Source organism: Colobus angolensis, unplaced genomic scaffold (assembly GCF_000951035.1).
Source record: "Colobus angolensis palliatus isolate OR3802 unplaced genomic scaffold, Cang.pa_1.0 Scaffold11, whole genome shotgun sequence".
In the NCBI taxonomy this organism is placed as follows: domain Eukaryota; kingdom Metazoa; phylum Chordata; class Mammalia; order Primates; family Cercopithecidae; genus Colobus; species Colobus angolensis.
Genome location: NW_012112030.1, coordinates 4,684,270 through 4,705,037, shown reverse-complemented (window position 1 = coordinate 4,705,037; position 20,768 = coordinate 4,684,270). Strand labels below are relative to the sequence as shown.

Genomic DNA, 20,768 nt, shown 5'->3' with positions numbered 1-20,768 from the left:
TTATTTAGGTCTTTTCCTAACAACTCTATGCTTGCTTCTTGCTGAATAACTCAGCAAGTATTTATAGAATACATGGAAAGGCACCCTTTCACAGGATAATAGGCAAAAACTGCATTTCTTTCCCACAGCTTCCCTTCTTTAGTGAATACTATTTATAAACATGATTCTCAAACATCTCAGCTGAGGTGTTGGTTAAAACATTGAGACATTCAAACACAAATGCTGATGTTACTCAGTGGGAAGCCTGAGGACACACAGAAATGTGGGTTTTTACAAGCACCATGACATAATTCTTGTACAAGTAGTCTTTAATACAGTTAGAGAAATATCACTACTTTAGAACTTACTCTCTCTATAAGTAATTTAGTGTCTTTAAAACTCTATTTCCTCATCTACGAAATGGATTTAATATTATGACCTTGCTCATAAGGTAACTGTGAAACTCATTTAATATGATTATATAAAGTATTGATCAGAATACCAAGCACGTAATACATCCTAAATAAATGTGCATTACTCTTAAAGCCTTGTGCACTAACACTCAAAGACACTTGAATCTTTATCTTTTTTCTAGACTATCAATAAACAAGCAGATTTGGAGGGCTTAGGAACAATAACAGAAATATCTCAAAGTCTACTTGCTATTTCAAATGTCTAGAGATCTTGGATTTGGAGTGAATGTATTATTATTTTCTTATTTTTACTTGTCTATTTAGAGAAACCAAATAGGAACTAATAATTCAGAACATTATCCAAAAATTAACTTTCGTTTCATCTCCCCAAAATGGAAAAGCATATGTTCATACATCACTATGGCACACACAAATTTAGAAGAATAGTATCTTAGTGCATGGCAACAATACAACTTAAAAATGTAAGCCAATCAAACGTGCCTACAAAGATATTTTTTTCCTGGTATTTGTATCTAAAGCATCTTACACATGAAATCAAAATAACAGAAACATTAGTAGCACAAATCAGAACACTTCATTCCAAATACTAAATCTTCTACCTATTATCTAAGTGAACTTAGCAAAATTCGACTCCTCTGTGCTTCAAATTACAACTAAATTACAAGCATACCTCAGAAGTATTGTGGACGCAGTTCCAGACCACCACAATAAAGAAATCATTGCAATAAGGTGAGTCACACTAATGATTGGTTTCCTAATGTATATACAAGTTATATTTGCCCTAAACGGTTGCCTATTGCATATGCAATAGCACTGTGTCTACAAATGTACATACTTTAATTTAAAAATACAATACTTTATTGCTAAAATTGCTAATGATTACCTGAGTCTTTAGTGAGTGGAAACCTTTTAACTGGTAGAGGGTTGTGCCTCGATGTTGATGGATGCTGACTGATCAGAGTGGTGGTTGCTGAAGGATGGGGTAGATGCAGATGCAGCCATTTTTAAAATAAGACAACAGTGGGCCAGGCACGGTGGCTCACGCCCTGTAATCCCAGCACTTTGGGAGGCTGAGGTGGGCGGATCACAAGGTCAGGAGTTGGAGACCATCCTGGCCAACATGGTGAAATCCTGTCTGTACTAAAAATACAAAAATTAGGGTGTGGTGGTACACACATGTAGTCCCAGCTACTTGGAAGGCAGAGGATGCAGTGAGCCGAGATTGCGCCACTGCACTCCAGCCTGGTGACAGAGTGAGATTCCATTAAAAAAAAAAAGACAACAGTGAAGTTTGTGGCATCAATTCATTCTTCCTTTTATGAAATTTTTATCTGTAGCATGAAATCATGTTAAATAGCTTTTTACCCACAGTAAACTTCTTTCAAAATTGGAGTCAATCCTCTCAAATCCTGCTACTGCTTTAAAAACTAAGTTTATGCAGTGTTTGAAATCCTTTGTTATTATTTAAACAATGTTCACATGTTCACCAGGAATAATATTTGTCTCAAGAAACCATTTTATTTGCTCATTCATAAGAAGCAGCTCCTCATCTGTTCAAGTTTCCTCGTGAGCTTGCATCAACTCAGCCACATCTTCAGGCTCCACTTCCAGTTTTAATTCTCTTGCTATTTCCAGCACATCTGCAGTTACTTCTGCCATTGAAGTCTTGAACCCCTGAAAGTTATCCATGAGGGTTTGAGTCAACTTCTTCCAAGCACTTGTTAATGTTGATACTTTGACTCCTTCCATGAATCACAAATCTTCTCAATGACATCTAGAATAGTAAATCCTTTCCAGGTGGTTTTCAATTTACTTTGCTCTGATATATCAGAAGAATCACTATCCGTGGCAGTGATAGCCTTATGAAATTTATTTCTTAAAGAATAAGACTTGAAAGTCAAAATTACTCCTTGATCCACTGGTTGCAGAAATGGAGGCTGTGTTAGCAGGAATGAAAACATTAATATCCTGGTACATCTTCATCGGAGCTCTAGAGTGAATAGAGGCATTGTCAATGAGCAGCAATATTTAGAGGAAAAAAAAAACAAACTTTTTTTTCTGAGCTGTAGTTCTCAACAGTGAGCTTAAAATACTCAGTAAACAATGCTATAAACAAATGTGCTGTCATCCAGACTTTGTTGCTTTATTTATAGAGAATAGGCAGGGTATATTTAGGACAATTCTTAAGATCTCTAGGGTTTTTGAAATGATAAATGACCATTGACTTTAACTTAAAGTCACCAGCTGCATTAGCCCCTAATAATAGAGTCAGTTTGTCCTTTGAAGCTTTCAAGGTAGCCACTGACTTTTCTTCTCTAGCTATAAAAGTCCTATATGTCATCTTTCCAATACAAAGCTGTTTCAACTATACTAAAAATCTATTGTTTAATGTAGCAACCTTCACTTATCTCAGCTTTATCTTCTGGATAACATTCTCCAGTTTCTAAATCAATATTTGCTGCTTCATCTTTCGTTTTTTTGTTAGAGAGATGGGTTCTTTCCTTAAACCTCTGGACCAACCTCTGCTGGCTTCCAATTTTTCTTCTACAACTTCCTCACCTCTCTCACCCATTGTAGAATTGAAAAGAGTTAGGGCTTTGCTCTGAATTAGGCTTTGGCTTAAGAGAATGTTGTAATTGGCTTGATCTTCTATCTAGACCTCTAAACTTTCTCCATATTAGTAATAAGGCTATCTTGCTTTCTTATTATTTGTGTGTTCACTGGAGTAGCACTTTTAATTTCCTTCTAGAATGTTTCCTTTACATTCAGAACTTGGCTAGCTGTTTTATGTAATAAGTCTAGGTTTTGGCTTATCTTGGCTGTTGACATGTCTTCCTCACTAAACTTAATCATTTTTAACTTTTGATTTAAAGTGGCAGACATGCAACTCTTTCCCTCAACACTTACAGGCCTTTGTAGCATTATTAATTGACTTGTTTTTAATATTGTTAGTTCTCAGGGAATATAAGGAGGCTCAAGGAAAAGGTACAGAGATGACGGAACAGCCAGTTGGTGGAACAGTCAGAACAACACAGTATTTACTGATATTTATCAACAAAGTTAACCAGCTTATATGGGTATAGTTCATGGTGGGTCACCAAAACAATTATAACAGTAACATCAAAGATCACCGTAACAAGTAATAATAATGAAAAGTTTTGAAATAGTATGAGAATTACCAATATGTGACACAGAGGCATAAAGTAACCATAGGTTGTTGGAAAAAATGGCACTGATAAACTTGCTTGAAAGAGGGTGGCCACAAATCTTCACTTTTAAAAAAATGCAATATCTGCAAAGTACAATAATACAAAGTTCAATAAAACAAGATATGCCTGTACTCGATACTAATGATAGCACCTATTTCATTGATCCATTGTTAATAATCAAAATAATTCATGTATAAGTTCTTGAAAATAGTACTTGGAATATAATTAACAATAAATAAAGGTACGATTAAAAACATCAAAAGTAATAAAGGGAACATATTAATCCTGCACTAGGAGAAGCCAATGGCTCCATACAATGAAATTTATCAGGGAATGTTCTATATTTGGGGAAAAGGAGTCTTTCTGAGCCTGATACTTAGTGCTGATAAAAGTTGAGAACAATTGGAAATTAATGACAACTTAAGCTTCTGTTACCGTGTTCCTAACATTTAGTCTCAATGTACATTTGGTATGCTTATGATTTCTTCCTCTGTTTCTCCTCAAGACAAAAGTGATCCTACTTCAAGGCTATGTGGGATTAAGTTACGTTAATTTCAGATGTGAATCTCAGGTCATGTGAGCATCACATAAAATATTGAAGAATGGGACCAGGCACAGTGGCTCATACTTGTAATCCCAGCACTTTGGGAGGCCAAGGCAGGTGGATCACCTGAGGTCAGGAGTTTGAGACCAGCCTGGCCAACACAGCGAAACCCCATCTCTACTAAAAATACAAAAATTAGCTGGGCATGGTGGCAGGTGCCTGTAATCCTAGCTACTTGGGAAGCTGAGGCAGGAGAATTGCTTGAACCCAGGAGGCAGAGGTTGCAGTGAGCCAAGATAGGGCCACAGCACTCCCGCCTGGGCGACAAGAGTGAAACTCCGTCTAAAAATACATATATGCGAATGGGCTGGATATTCTTTCCAATTGCCCCTGGGGATTATCTCAGTTCCGACCTGTGTTTTGAGAGGCTGAGCTCAAATGAACACATTATCAGAGCACATAAACTTGGCCCCTAACTTGTAAATTCAGCCAATGGAAGGCACTGGTGATCAGAGGTAGGGTATTAATTCCACGGGCTCCCTCTCTCTGCCACGTGTTCGTTTGGCAAAGGCACACGTTCTCTATATTAGTCCAGGGCCTTTGTCAGGCAGGTCATGCGGTTGCAATAAACATTTTCAACTTAATTATTTAGGTGACCTGACAGCTTCCCAGTGCATATGTCACACCCCTTTTTGGTTCCCTTAACACTTCCCGAAACTTTATATACAGTCCTTTAATTAAATGCCGTTAGATTACCCCTTGAGTATGCCCTTTGTTTCTTTCTGGGGGCCTGATTGCTAGGGAAAAGACTGATGAATCCAGTGAGATACTGAAACAAAAGTAAACAGTGTAATTTTGCATAATGTTGGGACTCGTAGACTATGTTACTTAGACATAACCTTTGGCCATAAAGACAAGTGGTCAAACGATGAATGATGATTAAAGTCTCAAATTTCTGATGCTAGAGTCACAAGATGTGGCGGAAATGGCCATTTGTCAGCTAAATAGTTCATGCTTTCCTTCTGGAGTGAAGTGGTCATCAAGAGTTTGCTGTCCAGGCAAAACATACATTTTGCAAGCTCAAACCTTGTGTCCAAAAGTGGGCATGCCTTTGGTGCATGTGAATGTGAGACATGCTATTCTAGGTTATGGCTTTCAAGAGCAGGTGTGGATTCATCACCTTCTCTTTTCTTTCCCAGTGGATGGAAGTCAAGGACTCCAATGTCTCACAAGATGAAAGAATCCCAAGTCTCATTTGGAGGAATGCTATCACTAACTAGGATTCCTGGAGCTAAAACATTACGTAACATATAAACTTTTATTGTGTTAAGTAGCTGATATTTTGAGGTTTATTTATCACAGTAACTAGCATTACACCAACAGATATACAGTATGTAAATTTAGCTTAAGGTTGAAATCCCTTCCTAGCTTTGTTGTTTAAGTCTACCCAGTGATCTCCCACTCTTTACACCCTGGTTTGCCCAATGTGAGTTATCTAGGTCACCCCTGTGCTTCATCTCCTATACCAAATGCAAGTGTGTTCTTTGCACTTACATCTTTTTTTCTGAACTCACTGCTATCACCTTCAACATCTGCTACATTTTGGAAACCAGATAAAAAATGTTCTATCATTGGTCATTCTGAATTCAATTCTCTCTCATTTCCTTTTTCATCAGGTTGTGTTTTGGCTTAGACTTCATAAACTTCCACTTTCTGAATGAAGGTGCATCTATTCTACTCCTTAAACACAAACATAGTTTCCCACTACTGTGAAAATGTAACCAATTTCAGTTCTTTCACCAACCTGCTCCAAACCACAAGAGGAGTTATTTGTTCCAGCCTCCTGTGTGGACTGCTTTCCTATCAAAGCACCTCAGACATGCATGAGGAAGAAATATACACCTCTCTTCAGTGGGATAGTCCAGCACCAAACACTTACCAGAAATGTCTGTCTTGCAACAAATGTTCAGGTAACCAGTTCTAGCTATTTTGTGCGAGACTTTAGGGTTCATGTTTTTTGTTCTTTGTGTTTTGTTTTGTTTTGTTTTTCTGCTCTATCATGAGGCCAAGATGTTTGTTCTAATCTGAGATAGTCTACTTAAGGGTACTGTAATGTCCGTGAAATGCTAATGAAGTGGAGAAGGAGTAAGTAAAGGTGAAAAATAAAAAGAGCAATTAACTTGATAAATACCTGGAACTGTTTTTTCCTTTGCCTCTCTAGAAAAGAAAAAGAATACCTAGATTTGGGGAATTTGTGAAAAAATACAACTTTAATTAACTGAAGTCCTATTAAAATATTCTGCAAATTATCTGATAAATACTAAGAAATAAAAAGGGAAAACATAGGTTGAAAAACTGGCAAGATCTCATTGGCCTAGAGTTGTTGGTTACAGTGATTAGTTCTGTCTGCATCATTTAATATCTATATTAGTTCCTGTCTGCTGGTGTAACCAATCACACAGACTTAGGGGATTAATAGAACGTAAATTTATTATCTTAGGGCTCTAGATGTCACAAGTTGAAATGGATTTCAATGGGCTGAAACCAAGGTGTTGGCAGGGATCTAGTGGAAGAATCTATACCTTGTCTTTTCTGGTTTCTAGAGCTGTATTTATTGCTTTACTTGGCTCATGGACCCTTCTTCTGTCTTGAAAGCCAACAACATAATGTCTTTAAATGTTTCTCAGCCTCCATTATCATGCCATGCTGTCCCTCCAATATCCTACCTCTCACTTAAAGAGGACCCAGATAATTCAGGTTAATCTTTCCATCCCAAATCCTTAACTGAATGACATCTTCAAAGTCCCTTTTCCACATAAGGTAACTTACAAGTTCCAGGAATTAAGACACTGGCATGTTAGGCAGGGGCGTTTCTCTGCCTATCACAATATCCAAAGATAAATTTTAACTATTTTTCTATGATTAGTGTTTGAATACAAAAAAATCACATATTCCTTTTTTCCTCTCTGCAGGGTTGTAAAATTACTTTGGAAAACTTGTTCGTCTTCCAAAAATGTATATTTAAAAGTATATATTTAAAATGTGTATCTTTCTTTTATTTAATCATGTTCAAGTAACACTGAAGAGATGGGGAGAAGGGAGACAGCATTTTTTATCTCAAAAGATAAAGCCAGCATTTGGCTTGGGGGAATCTCTAAAGATGGTTGGAAAAGAATACATATAATTCATTGATAAGGTGTGACATCAAAGATAAGGATAACAGAAGTATACTATTAAATCTATTTAATTTGGCAATTTCCATATCACATGTATTCCAAGTTATGTGTTGCATTTCAATGCATTTGAGCAAAGGTTCTCTTTTTCCTTTTCTTTTACACATTCCAGGCCCCAACAACTCTCAGTAGAAATGCCAATGTAAATTCCTTTTTTTACTTAATCTCAATCCATCCTTGCCCCATCTTTTTTATCTACTTTCTCTAACTTGGTTTCATTTTTCCTATTCCATGGTTAGGAGCATGCTGTCTTGTGATGGTGACTTCATGTATTTTCTGCATGGGGTTATTAACAGCATCCATTTTCTTGGGCGTCAAGTGTAAGTACAAAAATATATTTTCAAAATAACCTATATTGATATATGTATTATATACTACAAATAGCTTATATATATGATATATGTATGTAATTATGTATAGAACTTCATAATTTATAAATCGATGGAAAATCAATTAAGTAATATGTGAATGCACATAAATGATGTAAAATAATGACCTCAAATTTCAAGCGTTGGATAGAACTCTCTGAGCACTTGGATGCCACTGATAACTTTCAGTGATCTATTGCATGTTTTTTAACTCAAATTATGTGCTGTAGGTCTCTGGGAGAAACAATGAAAATAATAACATATTCTGATTCAATTTGTGAGTCATGTTAACGTGCTAAAGCATGCAATTTGAAAGATTTCACGTTCTGCTTTTCTGTTTCTAATACATATTTAATTTAAATTTGACTTTTAAAGAGTATTTATATTAGGCAAGTTTCAATTTAAAATGTTTAATGCAAACCCGAGAGCTTTGTTCAGCCACATTTAACCACATTGCTTTTTAGTCCAAATAGAAGAAATGTTTTCATGTTTGACAAGTGCAATTTTTAGAAAATTTAATAATTACAGAGCTTCAGTTTCCAGAAAAAGAACTATGAACCTCTAACATCACTCACGCTAGTACTAAGAAAAATGTACATTAAAAGAGGTGAAGGGTATTGTTTGGATAGATGTTTCTTTCTTATATGCCTTGGCAAATCATATCTCTATCTAAAAGACATCAGCCGGAGAGGAAGAATTATGAACTCTGAGAATAAGGAAGGGAAAGGTTCAGATTCGCATTCACAAAATATGGGAAGTTTGATCTTGCTCAGGTAATGTCATAAGCTTCCTTTTCTGCTAGTTTTTACAGGAAGGTTTTAAGAATTGCTAGGAGCTTAATCAGTAATTGTTACTTTGTCTATCTCCTCAAAGTTTCACAGCTTAACAAAATGTTAGAACTTCAAGACAGCTTTCTTTTTCTCTATCTACTCGCTTTGTGTCTTATTAAAAAATACATATTTTAGGCAAATGTGAGTTCATTTTTTAAGAAGCGGCCGGGCGCGGTGGCTCAAGCCTGTAATCCTAGCACTTTGGGAGGCCGAGACGGGCGGATCACGAGGTCAGGAGATCGAGACCATCCTGGTTTTAACACGGTGAAACCCCGTCTCTACTAAAAAAAATACAAAAAACTAGCCGGGCGAGGTGGTGGGCGCCTGTAGTCCCAGCTACTCGGGAGGCTGAGGCAGGAGAATGGCGTGAACCCGAGAGGCGGAGCTTGCAGTGAGCTGACATCCGGCCACTGGACTGCAGTCTGGATGACAGAACGAGATTCCGTCTCAAAAAAAAAAAAAAAAAAAAGAAGCATGTATATTAAATACCTGTTTATCAAACACAATAGAAACAATTTATATCTAAAAGACCAGTTAAGTCAATTAACATCTAATAATCCACTTCTGCAAAAATTGAGGACTTTTAATGACACATTGCCAAGATTCATTGTACCTCTACAATATAAGAATTCATATTTAAATTGCATTGCAAATATTTTAAAGTACTGTTTAAATGTTAATTCTATATAATGAATTCAGTGTTATTTTACAAATAATTATTTGGGGTAAGAAGATTTTGAAACCTAAAGTATAAAATCATTTCCAATTAAAAACAAAAATTAATTGAAGATGCAACATCTTGAAGCAGTGTTGTCAAGTGAATGGGATATATAATTTGGTTTTTATATAAACATAAATCTATACTCTCCAATTGCCAAATATTTTTTCCACTATATAGACAAAAATCATGCATTACATAATAAGGATGATTATAAGAGTACATTTTAGGCCAGGTGTGGTGGCTCATGCCTGTAATCCCAGCACTTTGGGAGGCCGAGGTGGGCGGATTGCCTGAGGTCAGGAGTTCGAGACCAGTCTGACCAACATGGTGAAACCCCATCTCTACTAAAAATACAAAAAAATTAGCCAGGAGTGGTGGCATGCACCTGTAATCCCAGCTACTCTGGAGGCTGAGGCAGGGGAATTGCTTAAACCAGGGAGGTGGAGGCTGCAGTGAGCCAAGATCGCAGCATTGCACTCCAGCCTGGGCAACAGAGTAAGATTCTGTCTCAAAAAAAAAAAAAAAATACACTCTACATTTTCCATGTTGTCAAAAGATTTGCTGTTCAGTGTATACGTAAGTGTCTTCTCGGTCTAGTAAAGGAAATCTCTTTATATGAAACCTATAAATCATGTTCCTAAGATGGTGAGTTATTTTAAACTGTCTTAATTGTGACCCAGCAGTACCACTTTTGGAAATTGTTCCTATGGATAAACCTGCAATCTAACAATAGGGGAAAAGCCTCAAATACCCACCACATTGATAAAAGACCATGTTAATAAATAAGGGTACATCATCTACACAACAGAATACCTGGAAGCAAGAACAACAAAAGAAAGAAGAAACACTTCTGCATGTAAAGCGCAAACAAACGGCATTTAAAACTTGGCTGATGAGATCAGTTGTACCCCAAACATCAGCATCATACAATATACCTGAGTAACAAACCTGCACATGTACCCCCTGAATCTAAATAAAAGCTGAAATTATTTTTTAAATGTATATGCTATGTTACAATTTGACTAAAAATGAATATTTTCTTGAATTTAAACAAACAATGGAAGGTTATATAAGAAATACTAAAAGTGAGGGCAAGAGGAGTGAGATAAATCATGACAATGCGGAGAAAAAGATATTTCAATGTTTGCTTTTTGGATTTTTTTAATGTTTTAATCCTATGAATGTAGTGTATCTTTAAAAAAAGTTAACTCCCCAAACACAAATTGTATGAAGAAAATGTTACTTTGATGAGGATAAAAGAAACATAGCTAGAAAACCATGTGCTTAAGACTTCCAGTAATTTCTAGAAAATTCTTACAAATAAAAGTTTTTGCTTTTTAAATTTTGTCTTAATAGCTAAAAATGTATACTTACAAAACTTAAATATCATTATACAGATGTAAAGTATATTTTCCTTTAGCTTTTGTTCAAGTGTAGTGACTATTAATTTTTACTGTTGTTGTTTTTAAATTTATAATTTGCCTAGGTCTTCTTATACATTTTTAACACTTAGGGCTTTAAAAAAATACAGCCAGTTACCATATTGAAACTGTTGTGTTAAGCAATAAGCAGCTTCTTCATGTGAAACATTCTGTTCAATAACTAATTACTTGTCCCAGCTGGTTATAGATTATGTTATAGCCAGTAGGCTTTGAGTTACAAAAGTCATGTTTATTTTTTAATAAATATTCCATTTTGATTATGTTCCAGTTTAAATTAAAATGTTATATCCAATTCTCTTTATGAAAACTTGCATTGTAAGACAAATGTCAAAACATATTTAACTTATATACATATACTTTTTTAAACAGGACCATGTTTCTGACAAAAAGTAGTAAATGAAAATTATAACCTTTTGTTTAAAAGTATCATAACATGAATATAATGAAAGTGCTAATTACAAATTGCTCATATATATTACTAAAGGACAGTTCATTCCTACCTGACAATAGAAGGACTGGTAAAATTAATTAAGTCATATTTATATAAAAGAATACAATGCCATTATTTAAAGAAATCTTCTAGAATCATTGTTATTGTTTTGGAAATATGGTTATGCAATATTTTCTCACGAAAGAAGCAGATTTCTAAAAAGACATTTATATAAAAATATGGTTTTCTAAAGGTTGTATATAAAATACTTTTCTATATACGTACATAGGAAAGAGTTTCAGTAGATATAAACCAAATACTAATGGCCATATTTGAGTGGTAGGTTTCAAAGTAAGTAGACTTAATTTTTAGTTTTCTTCCTACTATTTCACATTTTCTAATTTTTCTACATTATTTATGCCATTAATTTTTTTATTAAAAAACTCTATAGTTCAAAATATTTTCTAAGAAATCAACTTTTTTATTTGTTTTTACTGTTCATTTTCTTAATTCATCAATTAGGTATAATGTATAATATCATACAACAAATAATTTTATTTGGGGGACGTTAAAAGTATTTTGTTATTTTTCCCTAGGTAATTATATTGTTTTGTCTTTAGTCCTCATTGCAAATTTATTACAACTTCAACCCCAATAAAGGTGCTATATTTTGCTTCCCATTTAGGGGGAAACTCTGAAGAGAAGTCTCATTTCTCTTTCTCCAGTTTTATTACAGTTTCATATAGTATAAGCTGTTCAGATAGTAATAAACAAACAACAACAGCTTCTATAATATGGCTAATCTAAAAAAGCATCTCAATATAAAATTTTAGAATTATATATTGAATCTAAGAGGAAAATTATTATTTTTCAATGTCTAAACATGCCAGATCATTAATAGGATAAAATTAGCGCATCACTGTCCTACACTCGACTCTGGTTAGATCCATCATTTTGCTAAAAAGAGGGAAAAAACTCCAAGCAGCTGACAGCCTGAGTTTTTTTACCTATCCACAGATGGACAGGGCATAAACATCTGCTTTGTCTAGTCCATGGCTTTTGATGTCTGGTATTTTCTTCTCAGCAGCAATGTTGATAAGTAAAACAGATCAGAATATGTAGATATGTAATTAATTGTTTTTTTTTTTTCTTTTCTTTTCTTACTCTTTTGCCCAGGCCGGAGTGTAGAGTGCAGGGGTATGATCTCACCTCACTGCAACCTCTGCCTTCTGGGTTCGAGTACTTCTCCTGCCTCAGCTTCCTGAGTAGCTGGGATTACACGTGCACGTTACCACGCCCAGCTAATTTTTGTATTCTTAGTACATGGCTTTGCCATGTTGGCCATGGTGGTCTCGAACTCCTGACCTCAAGAGATCCACCCCCCTCAGCCTCCCAAAATGCTGGGATTACAGGCAAGAGCCACCGCGACCATCCTGTCTTGGTTAGAAGATTTTTGTGTGTGATCTTGGTTACCTCCGTTTTGTGGTTAAAAATATGAACATAATTTTACAGATTTGCCCATTTGTTCTCCTCTTTTGTTCTGTTTCTCTCTAAAAGAGGATATTTAATCCTAAAGGTCTGGCTGACATGCATAGGTGTTTTGATTTGTTTCTTAATTCACTAATTAATTTTTCTTGATGCCATTCTCTCTGTACAATATGTCTATTCAATAGCCACAATCTGATAATGATTAACATATCATAAACTTATTTTAAACCAATTATATAACTGAGTAGAATCAATTTACCTGATTCCAAAACCTGTATTAATTAAAGCTAGGTGTATTAGTGGACAAAAAGACAGCTATAAAATACAATAAAGAATCCAGAAATAGACTCATACAAATATGCCCAAATGATTTTTTCAGCAGTGCAAATCAATTGAAAGAAGAAGGATAGGCTTTTCAACAAATGGTGCTGGAGAAATTAGACATCCATAGGAAAGAAAAAATAAAAGAAAAAGGAAATAAGCCTAAGTCTTATACCTTACACAAAAATTAAAAGTTAACTCAAAATAGATCACAGTCTTAAATGTAGAGCATAAAACTATAAAACTTTCCAAAAATATAAGACAAAATCTTCAGAATCTAAAGGTGGGCAAATAATTCTTAGACTTACATCAAAACATGATTAATGAATGGAAAAATTGGTAAGCTGGATGGACCTCATCAAAATGAAACGTACATACTCTGCAAAAAACACTAGGAAGAGGATAAAAAGACATGTTACAGGTCAGGTGTGGTGGCTTATGCCTGTAATCCCAGCACTTTGGGATCCCTTGAGTCCAGGAGTTCAAGACCATCCTGGGCAAGAAGGTAAGACCCCATCTCTACAAAAATAAATAAGTAAATAAATAAAAGACAAGTTACAGACTGGGAATAAATACTTGTAAATCAACATCTGACAAAGGACTAGAACCTAGAATGTACAAAGAACCCTCAAAACTCAACAGTAAAAAACTAGAACGTCCAATGAGAAAATGGCAAAAAGACATGAAAAGACATTTCACCAGAGAGAATATACAAATGTCAAATAAGCACAAGAAAAGATGTTCAATGTCATTAGCCATTAAGGAAATGCAAATTAAAACTACAGTGAGATATTACTACATACATAATCAGAATGGCTAAAATAACAGTAAGTGACAACATCAAATGCATGTCAAGCTACAGAGAAAGCGTATCACTCACTCATTCCTGGTGGAAATGTAATATGCTGTAGCCACTGTGGAAAATAGTGTAGCAGTTTCTTAGAAATCTAAACTTCACACTTCCTTAAAACACAGCAATTGCACTCTTGAGCGTATACCTCATAGAAATGAAAATTTATGTTCACACAAAAACCTGTACATGAGTGCCCATAGTAGCTCTATTTGTAATGACTAAAAACTGAAAACTACCCGGATGTCCTTCAGTGGGTGAACAGTTAAACTAGTAGTGGTAGTCCGTATCATGGAATTCTACTCAACAATATGAAATAGGTGAGCTATTTATTTAAACAATAGTCTGCATGAGTGTCTAGAGGATTATTCTGAGTGAATGAAGTGAAGAGCAAAAGGTTACGTACTGTAAGATACCATTTATATTTCATTCATGTGATAGAAAAGGAACACAAACTAGTGATTGCCAGGAGTAAACAAGGGGTGAAGGCAAGAGGGAAGTGGGTGTACTTATAAAAGGGCAAGGACAGATCCTGATGGTAATGGAGGAGCCGAGTTTCTTGATTGTATCAATGTCAATATCCTGGTTGTGCCATTGTACTATAATTTTACATGTCTATGTACTGATATGGAACTATGTTCAAATATGTATGTTAATGATAAAAGGTGCAAAACCATGTAAACATATTGTTACCATTTGTGTTAAGAGGAGAGAGCGAGTTTTATATTCATTTGCTTTCATTTGTAAAGTTTCATTTTGTTTTATGTGTAACATTCAAAAGCTCCCAAATAATAAAAATTAAATTGGTAAATCTGGTTGGGGAGAGTAAAATCGAGTGAATTAAAAAGGGGTGCAAAGAGAAGTTTTGTTCCACGTCCTTTGTAGTGTTTGATTCTTGTACAATGTAAACTTTAAGCAAAAACTAAAATAATACAAAATCAAGTCTCAAAAATAATAGTAATTTGTAGTTGTCTTTAGTCTGTGTTGAAGGATTATTTTGCTATAAAATGTCAGTGTTTTATTAGGAATGATTGCTGTCATTTGAAGTGTTGCAGGTGTCCACCATTGCGATGCAGCAGCAAGAAAAACTCATCCAACAAGAGAGGGCACTGCTAAACTTTACAGAATGGAAGGGAAGCCATGTCCTTCAGATGAAATTTTGTCAAACCTTCATGCAAAACTCTTTTAGTTCAGGTAATGGATAAAAATCAGTTTCCACTGTATACATCTAAATATATACACCAATACCTCAAAAGAAACAGTGACACACATTTTGTTCTCTGCAAAACTGTTAGGATTTTATAATAAGAGTAACATAATTTTGATCACTCTTTAGTTCAATCTTATTATAACATCCAATACTATGTGGAAACACCAGGGATCCAAAAGAATACAACTAAAGGAAATGTACTGTCAAATGCCAAAGAGGTGTGTGTGCAATTAGTAGGTCAGATTAAAAAAATACATGCACACACACAAAAAGACATCGTTTTATCCAGCCATTCAGATTTGTAAGGGTATTTTAATTCTAGCTCCAAATTTCCTAATGTATTTAGTTTAGATACTGTTTTAGTTTCAAGTTTAGATAGCTTTGAGCAGAAAAATTCATTTTGAAAATGAGTATTTACCACAAAATTCTTTTACGATGCAGGACCTAGCTCTTTTTAAAAATTCTATGAATTTACTCCAGTTTAATCTTTTATATGCTTTACAAGCATTTTAAACCTAATGCAGTCTATTTCTACCTGTCATATAGTTTGTCAAGTATTCTATGGTTACTTAATTGGCATTTCATAATGCTTGTACATATAGTTTAGAGAATTAACTTTCCTAGACTGGATACCCTTTACATAATTGCCAATGAGAGATGTCAAAAATCAACCATAGTTCCTTCTGATTAAAATTTAATCTAATCAAGTATTTAAAGGATCACTGTGTGCCCAACAATGTCTCTATATGCAGCAGGCCACTGCAAACTCGAGTGAGACCCACCTCTGAGCCATCAACCTTCAATAGAACAACAATATCCATTTTGGAGACCTACAAATCCAACACATTCTTCAACGTCACAAATACCATTGTCTACATTATTTATACTATAACTCTAACAATGTTCAGGATATCGGTTAGCAGGGATTCCAAACAAAAGATATAGAAGAGCTTTAAGCAACTCAATATCTGGCCCGTGGAAGCTACTGATGAGTTATTTCTTAGCCTAAATACAGGGACTGTCTAGAAACCAGAGTTGTGGAAGTTTCAGTGTCTTTCCTTCTATAAACCTGGGCCAGAAACACTTGGTCAAATTCTTGGTCTTTGGTCCCCCTTTTACACATTTGACCATTCTTCTTTTGTGACTATATTTCATCTTAAAACAGGTTCCATAAAACTGATTAAACATTAAGGCTTACTTCTTAGTTGTATCAGAGTCCTAAACTAAGCATATTGTTCATTTATGTTCTTCTCCAATTTTCCTCACCTGCATGTTTTCTTTTTTTTTTTTTTTGAGACGGAGTCTGGCTCTGTCGCCCAGGCTGGAGTGCAGTGGCCGGATCTCTCAGCTCACTGCAAGCTCCATCTCCCGGGTTTACGCCATTCTCCTGCCTCAGCCTCCCAAGTAGCTGGGACTACAGGCACCTGCCACCTCGCCCGGCTAGTTTTTTGTATTTTTTAGTAGAGACAGGGTTTCACCAGGTTAGCCAGGATGGTCTCAATCTCCTGACCTGGTGATCCGCCCGACTCGGCCTCCCAAAGTGCTGGGAGTACAGGCTTGAGTCACCACGCCCGGCCACCTGCATGTTTTCAAATCACTCCTTAAGGTGGATTACTTGTTCTCTCCATTATCTATAAAATATTTCCTTGTTTAGCGCTCAGAATTTAAATATAAATTCAAAGCTTATTATTCAATCCATGCAATGGTCCAGTACATTTCCAGCTAAATTGGGGCAGTAAGATTAACCGACATGAAACAATAAGCAAATAAGTGAAGACAATAAATGATGTGAATTCAAAGAAAGGAAAGACTGATAAAACGGGAATAATCAGATTAACTATCATAGAAGATAAAAAAATTAGTTAAGTATATCCCACAATTACTTTCATATTTAAGTTAAAGGCCCATTGCATGTAGAACGTATTACATGAATCTTACTCTATTGAGCCTCAGAGAAGCTGAAATTGGTAAGTGCTACATCATGTGAACCATTATGTTATGGGATTCAGCCTCGCTGAGGGTGAGGCAAGGGGCTTTTTGGGGGATATATGTTGTTAATATTTTACAATAAGATACTAAAGTAAAATGTTTATATTCAAAGCCCATAACTGCAGTCCTTGTCCAAACAATTGGATTCAGAACAGAGAAAGCTGTTACTATGTCTCTGAACATTGGAGAATTTGGCACACCAGTCAAGAGAATTGTTTAAAGGAAGGTTCCACACTGCTACAAATAGAGAGCAAAGAAGAAATGGTAAACACTGTTTTGTGGTCTCATGTTATTCTGAAAATACCATTTTACTTATTAAAAGAAATCCCTCATTCTCATAAGATAAAGTTCCTTAATAATGTATAACAGCAGTATAATTGTAAAAATAAAGATTTAAAAGAGACAAAGTTAGAATCCGTATGTTTTATTTTCTTTTTAATGGGAAAACATAAAAACAGGATGGTTATCTGAAATCGAGAAGAATATGTTTGTTCTATGTCCTTGGTTAATTAAAAAGTGGAGGGAATAAGGAGAATACTATTTCATAGCATGATAATCCACTTCAAGATGTACATGCATTATAGTTGCTGATATGTTTTAAACGTATTATTTTCAATGCTGTAGGCAAATATAATAACCTATAATAATCTTGTAATTATCCAGAAAAAACAGAAGTATAAAAACTGAAGTGATGCCATGAAATAAATAGGTCTTGAAAAATAAGTATCTGCTAAATGAAATGTTTAATTGGCATTAAATCTAGTTTACCAACGTCTTAACAAGTGAATAGGCTGGGCAGGGTGGTTCACACCTGTAATCCCAGCATTTTGGGAGGCCAAGGTGGGTGGATCACCTGAGCTCAGGAGTTCAAGGCCAGCCTGGCCAACATGGTGAAACGCTGTCTCTACTGAAAATACAAAAATTAGGCGGGCATAGTGGTGGGAGCCTGTAATCCCAGCTACGTGGGAGGCTGAGGCAGGAGAATTGCTTGAACCCAGGAGGCAGAGGTTTGCAATGAGCTGAGATAGTGCCATTGCACTCCAGCTTTTGCAACAAGAGCAAAACTCCATCTCAAAAAAAAAAATAATAATAAAATAAAACAAGTGAACAATAAGATGTTCCCTTGAACTCATTCTACCCATAAATTTATATGAAATAGAATGCAAAATTGCACACTTTGGCCCTATAAAAAAATGGGTACCTGCTATATTCAGTAATTAGATGAAGTTCATTTCAACAAAAGTCATGAGAAAATAATCTGTTAAGCATGTGCAACAAATCAAGAACACTTGAAGTAAATTATTACAATTATATGCTCAAAAAGTTATTTTATGTGCAAATTTGATGACACAAATTAGAATGCTTCTTCTAACCGAATGTGCTCATACTTAAGTTACTCCTGGAATCTCATGAACTGTTTTTCCACATCGAAGTATTCTGAGAAAGACTATTCTATGATGTCAAGAATACTTTTACTTTCGATATTGAAGCTTCAGTATTAACACTTTCTTTTTTTGACATATACTACCTACTCTGAATATGTTGAAACTTTAAAAATCCCAGTTGTTTATTTTTTTCATAGTCTTTAACACCACATGGATCATATAGCAATAGAAAATAGTCTAAAAAATGTATCTGCACTTTTTTATAATAGTCCCTTCTCTCTTTTTCCAGATTTCAAGTTCCCATTAATTTCTAGCTAGGCAAAATGTCACACTTTATATTTCACTAGAGTTTTGTTTGTTTGTTTTCTCATTTCACAGTTCAGGTCTTGTCTCTTACAGGATTTTATCACTGGCAGCTTGAGGAAGATTAGAGGAAGCTATGATTACTGGGTGGGGTTGTCTCAGGATGGACACAGCGGACGCTGGCTTTGGCAAGATGGCTCCTCTCCTTCTCCTGACCTGTAAGTCTCTGAGTAAAATGCTACAAGAAAGTTAGAAACATGAGGGAATTCAAAAGTTTATTTTACCTTGTATCATGAATTTTCTCCAAGGGACAAGCAGCATGATAATGTTACAGGCGGCTAATTGGGATTATTGTTATTATTACTATTATTTTGAAGCGGAGTCTCGCTCTGTGCCGCAGGCTGGAGTGCAGGGGCGTGATCTCGGCTCACTGCAAGCTCCGCCTCCCGGCTTCAGGCCATTCTCCCGCCTCAGCCTCCGGAGTAGCTGGGACTACAGGCGCCCGCCACCACGCCCGGCTAATTTTTTGTATTTTTCGTAGCAACGGGGTTTCACCGTGTTAGCCAGGATGGTCTCGATCTCCTGACCTCGTGATCCGCCCGCCTTGGCCTCCCAAAATGCTGGGATTACAGGCGTGAGCCACCGCGCCTGGCCTAATTGGGATTAAAGCTAACAAAATTTAGAATAGCTTCGTGCCTTCTAAGTCTTTCTCCTTCCCAGCCCTGCTACTATTATCTTATAGAAAATTCACCTCACAATTTGAGTGTCTGATGAATAATGTAATTATCAAGTGTGTTTCTTTTGTATTGCTTAGTATGTAGAGAGTAACTATTCATTTCCACATTAAGCTTTTCAGATGGCAGTGGGGAGATGGAGAAGCAGAATCAGGTGCCTTAGCATTTTGAAAATTAAGAGTCAGCAAAGACATTCTAATTTAGGGACTGTCTTTGAGTATCTATGTTTTTGTTTTCTTTACATGCTGTTTTTGTTCAAATTATATTAACATTCCTTATTGAGAGAAATAAGCAGTTACTGAAGAAGGAGGACGAAACCACCACAGGAAGGTGCTATGTTAATACAAAAAAACAAGTAGCTACACACATCTCATTAGTTACCCTCAGGAACATCTCTGAAACCCCCAAATCTAACCTCAGAAATGCTGACTTGCCTTTCCAGGTGGCCAGTAGAGAGAGCCCAGTCAACCAACCAAGTCTGTGGATACATCAAAAACGGTTCCCTTCTTCCGTCTAACTGCAGCACTTGGAAGTATTTTATCTGCGAGAAGTATGCGTTAAGATCCTCTGTCTGAAAGAAATTGTGTTCAAAGTGTTCTATTACACTATTATTTGGAACAGGCCTTTGGAAAACCCACCCTCCAACACCCCTGAAAAAAAAAAAAACAAAAAACAAAAAACAAAAACAGAACAGTAAACCAAAATGTGGGCAATGAAATTAGCAACCTGGGACTCAATAATACACTTTGGAATATTCTTCCACACTGTCCAGATTTCATTCGATATTGTTCACATTGCAAGAATAAAACCTATTTAGAGCTACAGAGGACAAAACCCCGAAGAGTTAAGAACAAACACACGGAAATCATTTTTATTGTTTAAAGCCCAGAATGACTGTAAATTTCACACAAGGTACAGATCTATGTTGTTGGGGGAGGTGAAGCAGTTACAGCTGACTAATATTTTTAAAATAAATAAATAAATTTGGCCTTTTAAACTCACCATCTGTGAGATCTTTCCATGCATTTTCTAGCCTTTCAGGCATTATGTTATCAGACTGATAGGATAGAAGAACAGAGATATGAATTTCCAAATTGAAAGAAAGACAGATTTCTATCTGCAGCCTGTAAGACAATGTACTTTTTAAGATTCGATTTCTACTAGAAAGATGAACTACTAGAATTGGACATAAGCAGAAGGAATAGTCGGGATGGCAGGATCAGAATGTTCTCCAGAGAATTCTGTGAATTCTCTCTTTCCTCTCAATGACCATCCCTACCATTCACAAATCAAAGGGC

At 35.7% G+C, this 20,768-nt stretch overlaps 1 protein-coding gene across 1 annotated transcript; it reads left to right on the top strand.

The window, feature by feature from the left end:
* Positions 1-6,045: 6,045 nt before the first annotated feature.
* On the top strand, positions 6,046-20,045 carry CLEC9A (C-type lectin domain family 9, member A). Its single transcript, XM_011953037.1, has 6 exons — positions 6,046-6,136; positions 7,639-7,719; positions 14,897-15,043; positions 17,161-17,312; positions 18,833-18,954; positions 19,913-20,045. Exons 1-6 carry the CDS (start codon positions 6,046-6,048, stop codon positions 20,043-20,045), a joined length of 726 nt encoding a protein of 241 aa, XP_011808427.1.
* The last annotated feature ends 723 nt before the right edge of the window (positions 20,046-20,768 follow it).